The following is a 15,214-nucleotide window of genomic DNA, read 5'->3' on the forward strand; positions in this document are numbered from 1 at the left end:
GCAGGGGACGGGGGGCGGGGAGGGAGAGATCCAGTGGGGGTCGGGGGAGGTGGGGCCGCCGGGGAGGAGGCGAGGGAAACGGGGAGCTCCAGGGAGACGGCTTCCGAGGGAGAGTGAGAGGGGAGGGCAGTCCGGGCTCGGCACGCTCCCTCCCTCGGCCGCTTTCTCTCACATAAGCGCAGGCAGAGGGCGCGTCAGTCATGCCCTGCCCCTGCGCCCGCCGCCGCCGCCGCCGCTCAGCCCGGCGCGCTCTGGAGGCTCCTGCGCCGCGGCGCTCCCGGGCCCCGCCGCCGCCGGCCGCCCCGCCGCCCTCCTCCCGCCCCCGGCACCGCCGCCAGCGCCCCCGCCGCAGCGCCCGCGGCCCGGCTCCTCTCACTTCGGGGAAGGGGAGGGAGGAGGGGGACGAGGGTTCTGGCGGGTTTGGAGGGGCTGAACATCGCGGGGTGTTCTGGCTCTCCCCCCCTCTCTCCAAAAAGCTACACCGACGCGGACCGTGGAGGCGTCCTCCCTCGCCCTCGCTTCACCTCGCGGGCTCCGAATGCGGGGAGCTCGGATGTCCGGTTTCCTGTGAGGCTTTTACCTGACACCCGCCGCCTTTCCCTGGCACTGGCTGGGAGGGCGCCCTGCAAAGTTGGGAACGCGGAGCCCCGGACCCGCTCCCGCCGCCTCCGGCTCGCCCAGGGGGGTCGCCGGGAGGAGCCCGGGGGAGAGGGACCAGGAGGGGCCCGCGGCCTCGCAGGGGCGCCCTTGTCCCCACCCCTGCCCCCGCCAGCGGACCGGTCCCCCACCCCCGGTCCTTCCACCATGCACTTGCTGGGCTTCTTCTCTCTGGCGTGTTCTCTGCTCGCCGCTGCGCTGCTCCCGGGTCCTCGCGAGGCGCCCGCCGCCGGCGCCGCCGCCGCCTTAGAGTCCGGACTCGACCTCTCGGACGCGGAGCCCGACGCGGGCGAGGCCATGGTAGGTTTGCGTTAGGGTTTGCGGAAGACCCGAGAGTTTGCTTTAGGGTTTGCGGCGTTAGGGTTTGCGGAGGACCCGAGAACCTGCGCGGGGGAAAGTGTGTATGTGCTTTAAGCTTGTGTACGTGGGATCCAAAGTTACTGAGCTCAGTGCAGGCTGCTTTGGAGAAAAGTTTTCTTCTTTTTAAATAGAAACTTGTTGCTAGAGAGGCAAGCAAGTTACACGAGTGAAGGGCCCGGAGGAGAGGTGCCCAGTGAGAGATCCCGAAAGCTATTTCAGACTGGTTTCCTCTGGGCCAACCAGGGGGTCTTGAACTGTGCCCAGTCAGCGGGGCTCTGGCGAGTGTGAGTTCATTTTGTTCGGGAAATGCTCGTTTCTTTCCCCAGCGGATTCATGGGACTCCAGACAGATTCTGGGACACTGGTTATCAGTAAAGCCAGCCTTACTTTCCCGGAGTGTGCATAGCTGCGGAGCACCAGGCGCTGTGCGCGACTTTAGAAAAAAAAGTGTCAGGGACTTTAGTAACCAGGCTCCAGGGCTTTCAGAGTTCACTTGAAATTGGTCAGACTTGAGATGTAACAGGAGATTAGAGTCAGTTAGATCACAATCAAGCAAGGCTTGTTTCAACTTTATAAGCTCTTCATTCCTAAAATCTGGTCATGAGATACTGAAAACTAAGGTGGTTGTTGTTGTTGTTGTTGTTTTTCTTGTTTGGGTTTTTTTTGTTTGTTTTATTTTGTTTTGTTTTGTTTTGTTTTAAATAAGAGGTGTTTAATCCTTTGCCTACAAATGTTGCCGAAATACTTTTGAGGCATTCTGATTTTCAAAAAGGATTTGTGTTTGTTCCTATTTCTTACTGGCTCATCTAAAAGAGTATATATTTATCTAAAAAGTTCATACCTGCCATCGCCATAAAGAGTACGCTTAAGAGAGTTCTTAAAGAAGTTATATTCGTCATTTCAGTTCAAACACTTGCAGTATCGCTTGTTGGAACTACGCTACAGTGGTTTATTTCAACGAATGGCAAGTGGAGAGGTATACCTGTGGTGTGTTACAGTCAACTTTAAGTTGACTATTGATTAACACATACACAATGTGTAGAAAATAAGTAGCCTTATATTTTGAAATATTTTATTTTTATTTTGAAATACACTTTAAGGTTGAGAAGAGTAATTTTTGAAAATCAAACTACCTTTGTATTTAAATTTTGGGGAAACATTAAAATGTTGGAATGTGTAATAATTTAAGATAGGGGTTAAAGGAATGCCTCTTAAGTAAAAACAATATAAATGAAATAGCAGAACAGACTGCATTCTGTGAATTGCAAAAATAATTTTCAGTGCCTATACTCACATTGCCATAACTATAGTGATGAAAATATCTTTCTGTTCTTAAATACCACAGAAATGTAATATTGGGCTCAATAACACTTCTGATAATTTGAGTCCTTGATTTTGCAGTACCTATTTGCTATTTCTGCAAAGGCAAAACTAGTAAAAGTATGATTTAGTAAGGCAACATCTCTGTATTGGCTATGGTCCCTTCCTTTGGTTTACAGTAAGAAAATGTGCAGTAGAAAGTAAAATGAGAAACATTCCCTGATAAGCCAATAGACTGTATGAGAGTCACTCACTGCTGGGTGAGTCTTGAATTCATGTACCCTGAGTGTGTGTGTGTGTGTGTGTGTGTTTACGTGTGTTATGTATAGGTATGGGATTGGAGAATAAAAAAGTTAACTTATTTTTAACTTTCAAAAGTGTCTTCATTGGTGATGTAAAATTTGCCATTGGTGATATGGCAAATTTTACCATTGCCGTGAAAATCTCTATGCATTTTTGTTTGCAAATGTTGCTTTTGATATTTAACCATTTTTATATTCTGTATAGTGAATATGGGTTAGTGTTCTGCATGTGATGTGGGTTCTTTTCCCATGTGATGTAACATCACTTCCCATATGAAACATCATCTCTCAGTTCCATAGACCACAAAGCAGTATTTCATTGCTCCATTAAAGTTTCGTTCCCCAGTGGGTGAATAGAGCCTTGACAGGGCATGTGTCATTAATGTGTTCAGTGAAACTGCTGTGTCCTTGCTATGAAACATGTCACACAACTGCCAAGAAACTGATGTGAAGACTCTATGTCTCTCCCTAGTGGCCTATACAAGTGCCTCATTTAGATTTAAGCACTAGAGAAGAACTGGGGAGAAATCAATTGTTAATTTTCTATAACTACATGAACCCCAAGAAAATATTTCAGAAGGCAAACAGAAGATGCTAAATATCTCTAAGACCAATAGATGCAATTTTTTCATAACTTTCACCTAGGAACTTTTTTAATATTTAAAAAATCAAAAATAGCACACAAGCTATGAACCAAAGTTAGCCATCCAGCCCTTCACCCCACCTGTAAAGCCATACAAAAGATTGTAGGTAAAAATCAGAAATGGAATGAAGTTCTCCTTATTCCTTGACTTGTATTTGCATTTACTGGATTCCTATTTCTAGTTATTTGTGGTTGCATGACTTACTGAAAAGTCTTAAAATGTTTCTCTGAAGGATGTTAACACAAACAAGACAGTGTCAAAAAAGTAAGGCAGGCAAAAGTAAAATTAACTGGACATGATAGGGACAAAAGAGAATAGCAAGTCCAAAGCTGTTATATTTACAGTTTTACTTATAGTATATGATTGAGTATGTTTGTCAACATCCACTCTTATAAGAGATTTCTGACATTCCTCTGAGTGATGCGAGCCATATGAGGTTTTAGATATAGAAAGTTCAATTCATCTTTCATTTTGATTTCTACTCCATTATATTCTTCTGAAATATGAATATCTGATTGGTAGCTATTTATTCACAAGACAGTTATCAAAATTGCTTTATAGGAAGCAGTTAACTACTGATTTTAGTGGCATGTCTCTAAGACCCATAGATCTCTATTCCTGTCCTTTTGAGTTCAGTGGAGAAAGACAGAGGGTGATGGATTTAGATTTCATTCTGGACTTCCGGTTCTGATTCCAGTTCCTCTTGAGAGTAAGGTCCTGGCCTCCTAGTTATCTCCATGTGTCCAACCTGGAATGCTGTTTCTCAGCTCTTGCTGGGGTTTTCGCCAACAGAGGAACTGGCGTGAGACTGATGAGGGTTTCCCGAATCCCTGGGACTGTGCTTGCCTGCTTGCCTTTGGCAGTCCTGGGGTTCTTACTAGAGTAGGAGTTTGTAACCGTTATCTGTGATGTCCATAACGTGTGTTTTGCACTTCGCAAAGAGCTTTGCAAGTTAGCTTTGTTTTTCGCTACATTTCCATAATACAGACATTATTTTATTTCATTAAGGATGATGAACCCAAGATTTGAATGACTTAACCAGGAAAAAGAATAGATTTTTTTTTTTTCCTTTTCTTCTTTTAAAAAATGTTTTATGGCATATAAAGACAGTCTCCGACTCAGAATGGTTCTATTTAGGACTTTTGGACTTTACAGTGGTGCAAAGTCAATACACATTCAGTAGAAACCATACTTCAAGGTTTGAATTTTGATCTTTTCCTGGGCTAATAATATGCAGTAAAATACTTTCTCTGGATGCTGGACAATGGAAGTGAGCTGTGACCAGTCAGCCATGTGATCACGAGAGTAAACAATAGGTACGCTGCTGTATATTAAATGTATTTTCAACTCAGGAAGAATTTGTCGGGATGTAGCCCTGTTGTAAATCGAGAAGCATGTGTGTTTCAGAGAAATGTGGTATGGTTTTGGGCCTTCGGGCCTGTGATTCAGACTCCTTTCAGCCCCTCTGCTGGTCTCTGGCACACTGTAGCAGCATACAGGAAGGCAGAGAGAAGCACTGTGTGTGACTTTGCAGTTAGGGGCACCTTGTTGCATTTATTTAGGTCCTAATTCCCCACAACGGGACAAACGGAAATAAACCCAGACTTTCTTCCAGGCTTTACCACATGGTGTTCGTTTGACTAAAGATAAATTATACTGGCCGGGCGCGGTGGCTCAAGCCTGTAATCCCAGCACTTTGGGAGGCCGAGACAGGCGGATCACGAGGTCAGGAGATCGAGACCATCCTGGCTAACACGGTGAAACCCCGTCTCTACTAAAAAATACAAAAAACTAGCCGGGCGAGGTGGCGGGCGCCTGTAGTCCCAGCTACTCCGGAGGCTGAGCCAGGAGAATGGCGTGAACCCGGGGGTGGAGCTTGCAGTGAGCTGAGATCTGGCCACTGCACTCCAGCCTGGGCAACAGAGCGAGACTCCATCTCAAAAAAAAAAAAAAAAAAAAAAAGATAAATTATAAATGACCTAATCCATAGTAATATCATAAGAATGGCTACTTAACTGGAGGCTTAACAAGATTTCCTGACAAACAGTTTTTCAAAGTTGCGCTAAAGTAACTTCAGTGAAAGATTGTGATTTTACCTCTGCCGAATGACCTTTCACAAATAAGTGGATTTGGAAAGAACAAATTTAAGTTGGCAGAAGCATTATTATACCTCCTCTGACTTCTGAGCATATATTGTTTCACCTTTCACCAGTTACATTATTCCTTGTAGATGTGCATTTTATAAATACTATATGGGTCTACCTTTTTTTTTCCCCTTACAAACACATATTTGTAAGTACAGATTTGTATAAATTGTGGATTAAGGTATCATTGATTTTCCTCACTACAAAAACATATATAGCAGGGAACTTTAAACAAGGAGAGATGCCGATGAGTTTGATTTATAATGTGATTATAAAATGTACTATAAATATTTTAGGTTTGTGTAGTTGTTTTTCTGAAACTTACTAGTGTAAATTTTTGGGGTGACTTCTTTCCTCGGTTGATTAATTGTTTTTTCAGAGTTTATGTTTAACCATGAGAAAGCAGAGATTGTTTTTATTTAATTAGCTTTATTGGGCATCCATCATGGAATTAATCAAGTTGTACATTAAATACTTTGTCAGTGGATTCATACTGTTTCCTTGTACTGCTCATGCCCTAGTGGCTTTCAGGTGTTAGGAGTTATCCACTATAATTTTTTTTCCAATTTTGAAATCCAAAAGTTCATTTTCTTTTTTTTTTTTTTTCTTTTTGAGACAGGGTCATGCTGTATTGCCCAGGCTGGAGTACAGTGGCATGATGTCCGCTCACTGCAACCTCTGCCTTGTGGATTCCAGTGATTCACGTGCCTCAGCCTCCCACATAGCTGGAATTACAGGCATGTGCCACTAGAGCAGGCTAATTTTTGTATTTTTCATAGAGACAGGGTTTTGCCTTGTAGGCCAGGCTGGTCTCGAACTCCTGACCTCAGGTGATCCACTTGGCTTCCTAAAGTGCTGGGATTACAGGCATAAGCCACTGCACCCAGCCCCAGCAGCTCATTTTCTTAAATTATTTGGGGCTATAATCCTAATCCGAACTGACATAAAGCTGTTTATAGGCATTGTTCTCTAATTTAAATATTTTTTATCTTCACTGGGAAAATAGTAATGTATTTATTTACATAATGCTGCCATCAGTCCTGCTGATTAATATGTCTATGCACTTCCTCCATTGCTTTACTGCTTTGGGACTGCCTGGAAGAGGCAGGGAAAGGTAATCCAGGAATTCAAGAAAGAAGCCATGTGGATGCTCCTAATTCCTTTTTACCCATTAGTACCAGGTTCATTTGGTCTTTAATCTCCTTCAACACAGGGGCATGTTAATCAATTCTTACTAGTGGCAGCTTCAGTTCTAAGCAGGAAATTACAGTTCAGTGTGTGATGCAAAAAATGTAGAGTGAGTGATCTTGTCTATAACAAGCTTATAATCATTTTGGAGAAAAGAATTTAGTCATTAAAAATACTACAAGTGAATTAAACTGTAAATCGAGACCGTAATAGTGGTTTTGTAAGAGAGTCTTGTGAGTTGCCACCAGTTGTTGGCTAGCCTTCTGGGAGTTGCATGGGCAGGTCTGGGAAAGGTGGAATGATATGAGACCCAATGTTAAAAATGAGTAGATGCTAATTACAGAAATGGGGGAGAGAGGGATGTTTTGAATTTTGAAGAATGACAGCAAAGTACAGAGGAAGTGAAGGTCAGGGATGTTTGGGGAACTAGAAGCAAACCCTCTGGTGCAAAAGTCAAGAGCTTTAAGGGAAACCGAAGAGAACATGGTGGGAAGTGTGAAAACCAAGAGCAAGTCTGAGTTTGGGTTGAAAGCAACAGGAGCCAATGAAGATTCTTTAGTGGTGTGCTGAAAGTGAGGTTTTAAGGAGTTTAAGCTGGCATTATTGCACAGAAGTGTCTAAGAAAGCCGACCAGAAGCTGATTAGAAGCTTCTCCGAAGCCATTTTCAACTGCAGGTTTTCTTAAAGTGTCTGGCAGTGACTCTGCCTTTCTAATTACGGTGGCCAACTATATATGGTATTCAAACTCCTCTATATGCTCCTGATTGCTGGTCATGATAGTGGTGATTACTTTTGACTTACTGTAGGCACCCATCATTGTGCTATCTGGATGCATTTACAAAATTATAGAAGTAGACATCTATGCCATTATGGTTTGCATTCCAAATGGAGCAAGCAGTGTAAAGAGTGCTCATGCTTAGATACACATACACACCCCCACCCCCCCACACACATATACGTGCATACACCTCTTAATAGTTCTTCAGACCGCCAAGTGTAACTTATATATTCTTTCTTGCATGGCTAAGAATTTGTAGACAGTTCATTGAAATAGAATATTTAGACAATCAGAAGTGTATAAGATTAGAATCTCCATATTTGCACATATATTTATTTGTAGGTCAGTAGGCAATTAAAAAAAAAAAAAAAGAGAGAAGGAGATAACCCTCAAGTGTCCTGGAAATTCCTACTTTTTAAAATCTGCTAACAATGAGACCAGAAAGGTGGGGGTGGGGATGTGAGGAGGTGAGTAAACTACCAAATAAACAATATAAATACTTTAGCTGTTCTTATAAAAGTTTTTTTTTTTTTTTTTAATATGGTGGAGTAATTTACTCAAACTCAAGAGATGCCACCTACTAGAGAAAGGACATACTGAAAGAGGAAATACTCAAATGCACAACTTTGTGTAAAAAGCAATACTTACAAGTTTAAAAGACTCACTTCTAAAGGAGTTCGGCTTCCACCTGTCCTCATCTGGACAGGTGGAAAGATGTATATTTTGGGGTAGATCAGAAAGATGTGGTTTGTGACTTCTATATTTATAAAGGTTTCTATTTAGACATTTATTTTGTAATTTAATTTACCTAAAATTGGTCCCTAAATTACCATTTTCTCTTACTTTTATGCAGTAGTAAAGAATGCAGTCATAAGTGATCAAGGCTGGGATGAAAGCTAGCTATTTTGCTAATTGCAGAACTATGCACTCTGTTTACACTACCTGTGATAGTGCCTGGAAGAACTCACTGTCAATATTTCTGCCTGTTTCAGTCACATCACTGTCGCTTGTGTCAGTGACGGAACTTGTTTAGAGATGCAGTGCAGTGGATAAGAGCACAGGACCTGGACGTGCCTTTCTGTATTCATGTCCTGGCTATGCCTTTTAGTACCTGTGTGGCCTTGGACAAGTTACTTAGTTTCTCTGTGCTTCTTTTTTGTTTGTTTGTTTTTGAGACGGAGTCTCACTCTGTCGCCCGCGCTGGAGTACAGTGGCCGGATCTCAGCTCACTGCAAGCTCCGCCTCCCGGGTTTACGTCATTCTCCTGCCTCAGCCTCCCGAGTAGCTGGGACTATGGGCGCCCGCCACCTTGCCCGGCTAGTTTTTTGTATTTTTTTAGTAGAGACGGGGTTTCACTGTGTTAGCCAGGATGGTCTCGATCTCCTGGCCTCGTGATCCGCCCGTCTCGGCCTCCCAAAGTGCTGGGCTTACAGGCTTGTAGCACAATGAGTAGATGCTAATTTTTAATTTTTGTTTGAGTCTGCTTTGTGTATTTACTTTCTCCGTTTTTTTTTTTTTTTTTTTTTTTTTTTTTGAGGCAAAGCCTGGCTCTGCAGCCCAGGCTGGAGTGCGGTGGCGGTGGCGCGATCTCAGCTCACTGCAAGCTCCGCCTCCCAGGTGCACGCCATTCTCCTGCCTCAGCCTCCAGAGTAGCTGGAACTACAGGTGCCCAGCTAATTTTTTTTTTTTTTTTTGTATTTTTTTTTTTTAGTAGAGATGGGGTTTCACTGTGTTAGCCAGAATGGTCTCGATCTTCTGACCCGTCTCGGCCTCCCAAAGTGCTGGGATTACAGGCGTAAGCCACCGCGTCCGGCCTAGTTACTTTATCCTTTTAAAAGTCCTCTTCCAAAATACAGAATAGAATTAATGCCTGCTTCATCAGGTTGTTTTGAGGATAAGAATGTGTATATAGGTCAGGTGTGGTGGCTCACGTCTGTAATCCCAGCACTTTGGGAGTCTGAGTCAGGTAGATCACTTGAGCCCAGGAGTTTGAGACCAGCCTGGCAACATGGAGAAAACCCTGTCTCTACAAAAAATAGAAAAATTAACTGGGCATGATGACACGTGCCTGTATTCACAGCTACTCTGGAGGCTGAGGTGAGAAGATGGCTTGAGCCCAGGAGCCAGAGGTTGCAGTGAGCTGAAATCATGCCACTGCACTCCAGCCTGGCCAATAGAGTGAGACTCTGTCTCAAAAAAAGAAAAAAAAAAAAAAAAGATAAAAGAAAGAGCATGTATATATATATAAAGCCCTAGGAACCATGATTGCATGTAGTAAGCTTTCTGTAAATTTGTGTTAAATAGTCTTCATGATCAGAAAACAAAGAAAATATAGCATGTAAGTTCTGTGTCCTAGACATACGACATAACTGATTATTCAGCACCTTGCAACTAATTTATTAAATTTTTAAAATTATAAGCTTGCTGACAATTTTCCCTATTTCTAAAATATAGCAAGAAGATGTAATACTGATGTTTGATTTTGAAACAGGTGAAGGAAATGCAGGGTGTTTAATCATTCAGTGTCTGGAGGCTATATACTGTAGTTCTGCCTATAATATGTTCCCACTTTCCCTGGGTGCCTGGGTTTGTTCCTCTCCTGAAGGGCAGCACAGGTGTCCATAGACCACACCAAACCAAAGAATCTGGGATGATGCTCTCTCCTTAAATGCCTCATTCATACTTAAGTCATTTGGCTGAAAAGGACTTTGGTACACATAAGCTTTTTAGGATGCCATATAATTTAATATGAACTCATCTTAAATATATTTAGAGCATATACATTTTCAAGTTTAAATGTTTATTAATGAAACATGCTACTGTTGCTACTTTGATGTGTAAATATCTATATTATTGCCACAAAAATAAATATGCACTCTAAATTTACAGTGAAATCACCACAGAATACCTAAAATAGCAACAATTTCACTGAGGAAAATATAAAGAAAACTTAATGGTAGAATGCTATATGCCAGAGTTAAACTTGTGTGAATTTGTTCAGGAAAACGTGATTGCACTGTTCCTAAGGGACCCTCTTCCTGAATGGTAACCAGTCCAGTGTGTGCTGTCTGAGATGTGTGGACACCAGGATGAATTATGGAGTAGATACTTTCCTTCTCTGAGAGTTAGCTGATTTGTTTGAGTACTCTAGTTTATGCAAAATAGTTGATTTTGTTTGCTGGTTCTCTTTGTCAGCTTGCCAGTCAGTGCTGTGACTTGCATGGTTACCCTGTGCTGAAGACTATAGCGCTGGGGGCGTTGGAGGCCCGTGAGCAGACAGGAAAAAGGGATGAAAAATCAGTGGTGGACACACTTCCCAGCTCTTGAACAGCTGACAGCATAATTTTTGATTCAGTAACATACAGAAAGTATTCACTTCCCTAGGATTCCAATGCAGATGTTAGTTGGAGTATTTTAGAACTTTTGACCAGATAACCCCATTTTTAAATAGAATTTTTTTTTCTGACTGGAACTGGAATGAAGCACTAAACACTAAATAGGCCCTCAGGTAGTATGTAAGTACATTAAAAGTTAGATAATACTATATTATTCATTCACATCTCTATGGATCATCTTTTTAAAAGTGATTTTCATATTATTTGTATTTCAGAATTAGAATTGTATGTAAGCATATAATGAAATGAAGCTTTATATTTCCATGCTATTATATTTTCCCAATTATAGAATTCAAATTAACATTTTAATGTGATTTTATTCACAGTAATTTTTCATTGTCACACTAATTTATTTTTCTTTGAATTTTTTTTTAATTTTAATTTTTTTTTTTTTTCACCACCGGCCTCACTCTGTTTCCCAGGCTGGAGTGCAGTGGCATGAACGTGGCTCATTGCAGCCTCCGCCTCCTGGACTCAAGTGATTCACCTACTTCAGCCTCCCAAGTAGCTGGGACCTCAGGCACATGCCACCCCACCCAGCTAATTTTTAAAATTTTTTCCAAAAATGAAGTCTCACTAAGTTGCCCAGGCTGCTCTCAAACTCCTGGGCTCAAGTGATCTGCCTTGGCATCCCAAAGTGCTGGGATTACAGGCATGAGCCGTTGTTCCAGCCTAATGTCTTTTTCTCTTACAAGTGCTTTGCTTACATTTTTATTGTTAGAAACAGGATTCAAATAACTGCGTATTTAATATTCTTTTTATGTAGAAGAAACAGTCTTGAACTTGATGATACTTTTGGTTCCAACTTGCTAAAATCCTGGAAAAGGATGAAACATTTGTGAAAAAAATCAGACCGTGGCATTGCGGTAGTCGAGGAAGGGTCATGCGTGCGAGTGAGTGTCACTCTGAGACAGGCAGCGCTTTCTCCCTTGTGGTAATTCGATATGGTATGGGAAGCCGACTACTTAATCTGCTTCAGCCAAGCAGTGTTCAGAGTTTCATGCCCTTTTACTGAAATGGCAAACAGAATTACCTTACCTAAAATGATGTGTTGGTAATGATTTTACCGAATAGTTCACTTGGTGAACAATAGTGAAAACAGTTCGCCTTCCCTTGTCTTTGTTTACACTTAAATTAGCCCCTCCATGTCCCTCCCTGCCCCAAGAGTGGATGGATTTGGCAAATCAGACTGAAATGTTGAAGAAAATGGTCTTGACTCTCTTTTAACTGCAGTGACCACACAGCTGCTGTGAATCCTGTGACTGAATTCCTATAACCTGTAAAAGGGATTGTTATTTCCACTCACTCAAAATTTCTTGGAAGTAGCTAGTTAATATCAGATACCAGATGTGAGGCTATTTTTAATCACTGTCATTTAATTTACTATAATATCATTGCCTACATGGAATATTTTTAATTCTTTCTTTTTGTTTGTGTCTGTTTTGTGCATTTAGTTACTTTATCCTTTGAAAAGTCCTCTTCCAAGTTTATGTTTTGAAAAAGAGAACACTTATTTAGATTCATGTTTGCTTACAGGTCATGACATCTATGACTTCCCTAAAAAACAAACTAATCCTTTTGTCTCAGAGCCAAATTTTAGTTTTAACATAATAGTGATTCATTGTTTGTTCTCTTTGAGTCCTAGATCTTTCCTTTAATTTTGGTGTCTGTCCATGACAAATTAGAATTTTATTAAGGCCAAAATTATTCATGAGTCATGACCATCACACTTACAATTGGGTAATTTGAAGCTGCTTCAGATACACATTAAAGCAAATAATGATGTCATAAATTTTAATGCAATATTTTTTTTCCCTTCTTAACATTGCAGCAGTGAAGCCTGTTCTGTTAGAGACCAATTCTGTTTTACTTGAGAAAAATGTACCTCTGTGGTCATGTCCATCTGAGCACAGTATAGTTATTATATTACTATAATATAGCACACAGTGACACATAACTTAGTAAAGATTAAAAATATTTAAAATTGGTGATTTTTTTGTGCCATGTTGATTAGACAGTTCTTATTCTTCTACCTGTCTTTTTTTTTTTTTGAGACGGAGTCTGGCTCTGTCGCCCAGGCTGGGGTGCAGTGGCCGGTTCTCAGCCCACTGCAAGCTCCGCCTCCCGGGTTCACGCCATTCTCCTGCCTCAGCCTCCCGAGTAGCTGGGACTACAGGCGCCGCCACCTCGCCCGGCTAGGTTTTTGTATTTTTTAGTAGAGACGGGGTTTCACCGTGTTAGCCAGGATGGTCTCGATCCCCTGACCTCGTGATCCACCCGTCTTGGCCTCCCAAAGTGCTGGGATTACAGGCTTGAGCCACTGCGCCCGACCTCGTCTACCTGTGTTAAAACTAGGAACAGTGTTAGTGTGACTGCCTCTAGTCACGTTAAGAGGACACATGTAGAAGACTGATGCTCAGGCTTCCTCTAGTACAAAACACCTGAAATTCAAATTTTGCTTTTCTGTGCTGTTTTCCTAATTAAATGTATCCTTGAAGTTGAGTTTAACTTTATTACACCCCTGTTAAATATCTGCAATGTGTTGGGAAGGAGGACACATATGCCTGATTTAAATTTAATGTAATTGTATAGATATAATTTCATTTTCCATTCAAAAATTGAAATGATATAAATTAATATATGTACAGCTAAAATTAGATCTGTAATGTGGAGATGAACTCCATGCTGTCCTTTGTGCACTGTGTATTACATATGAGTATTAAATACGTGCTTAGTGAATGGGTTAGAAAGAGTTTTTTCTTTCTTTTTCTTTTCTTTTCTTTTTTTCTTTTTTGCGACGGAATCTCTCTCTGTCTCCCAGGCTAGAGTGCAGTGGAGTGATCTCGGCTCACTGCAACCTCCGGCTCCCGCATTCAAGCAATTCTCCCTGCTTCAGCCTTCCGAGTAGCTGGGATTACAGGCACGCGCCACCACGCCCGGCGAATTTTTGTATTATTTAGTAGAGACTGGGTTTCTGCAGGTTGGCCAGGCTGGTCTTGAATTCCTGACCTCAGGTGATCTGCACGCCTCGGCCTCCCAAAGTGTTGGGATTACAGGCGTGAGCCACCGTGCCCGGCCTAGATAAGAGTTTTATTAGATACCCTTGTAAAATGCCAAGCAACCAGTTTCCATTAATAAGAACAGCAACAAGTTCCAGTTAAAGATGTACCTGTTTAAGAGCTGTCGTTCTTTTATAAAATATGACCAAGATGCCTTAAACATGGGCTTTAATACATGTTACTGTGAATTTCACTCTGACTTAATAGTACACAAAGCTCTGAAGACGCATGGCTTCACCGGTGGTACGTTGGCACATTGTTTTCTGTCCATGTTTAAGTTCATTCTTGTCCAGAACAGTTTCTGGTTTTGTAAGCCTAAGCTATTAACATCTGACTTAATTAAATCGATAGGGAGCCTTTTATCTTTCTTTTTTTTTTTTTTTTTTTTCCTATCTGGAGGCTTTGTTTCCCACTGACATTAGCGGTTCCCTTCCTATGTGCAACAGGAAAAATGTGCAGTCATTCCAGGAGCACGGTCTCCTCAGAAGGTTAAAAGTGATTGTAACTTAGAGGTTAATGTTTCACCCCAGTGGAAAGTGTTTCACCCCCCTTGATGATATGCCCCTGAGTGCTCACATAGGGTAGTACTCTTTTTTTAAACCAAAATTTTAGACACGTGTTATTCAAGTCTTCTTTACGAATTACACATTCTTTCCTTTTATGCCATCTTTGACCCTAGTATACTATTTTGCAATTAACACATTTTAAACTTCTTCCAGACAATACTTCTTCCAATAACTTCTTACTTCAAACTACTTTTACTAATGACAGAATACCTATGTCCATCACGGTGAGGAATTATTCATTGTTTACACCACCTTGTATTACTTACATAAATATCCTACAAAGAAAAACTACAATTCATATTGGGACTAGATTTTCTTAAATTTAAATTCTTTTGGAAAATCAGATTCTATCGGCTCTGTTGTCTTTTCATCTATAATTGTACATCTTCCCACTATTTTGATTTATAGATGATGTTATTATATTAGGACAGCTTGGCTTTTAATGTAATATTAGCTAGCTTTATGGCTTGAAAAACTTAGTACATATACTATATTCATAAATACGGCACTGGACACTCTAGCATATGACGTGTGCACTCAATCTGAAGAATTAGACACTTTTTCCTGCTCTGTGATGATTGATTGATTGGTGGTGGGGGTAGAAGGTGGCCAGTCTTTGGCAACATAAAATTTTGTTAAAATTTTGTCAAACTGATGTATTTCATTGCTAAATTTTGAAATCAGTATTTTTTTAGAGGGAATATCTCGAGTTTATGAGGACAGAAATAAATATTCTTAGAAAATTGAGAAGGTTTAGTCTCTGTACATGCAAACTAGGGGGTGTTTAGATCAGAGCAAATGT

The 15,214-nt window shown here is 41.3% G+C and overlaps 1 protein-coding gene across 1 annotated transcript in view; it reads left to right on the top strand.

Annotated features, from left to right (window-relative positions):
* Nucleotides 1-199: 199 nt before the first annotated feature.
* Nucleotides 200-15,214, top strand: part of LOC105466632 (vascular endothelial growth factor C) — a 121,747-nt gene continuing 106,732 nt past the window's right edge. The window contains exon 1 of the mRNA XM_011715697.3: nt 200-957. Coding sequence (XP_011713999.2) covers nt 805-957 — 153 coding nt within the window. The 5' untranslated portion in view covers nt 200-804. The remainder of the gene's footprint in view (nt 958-15,214) is intronic.

The sequence above is a fragment of the Macaca nemestrina genome, chromosome 3 (genome assembly GCF_043159975.1).
Source record: "Macaca nemestrina isolate mMacNem1 chromosome 3, mMacNem.hap1, whole genome shotgun sequence".
NCBI lineage: Eukaryota > Metazoa > Chordata > Mammalia > Primates > Cercopithecidae > Macaca > Macaca nemestrina.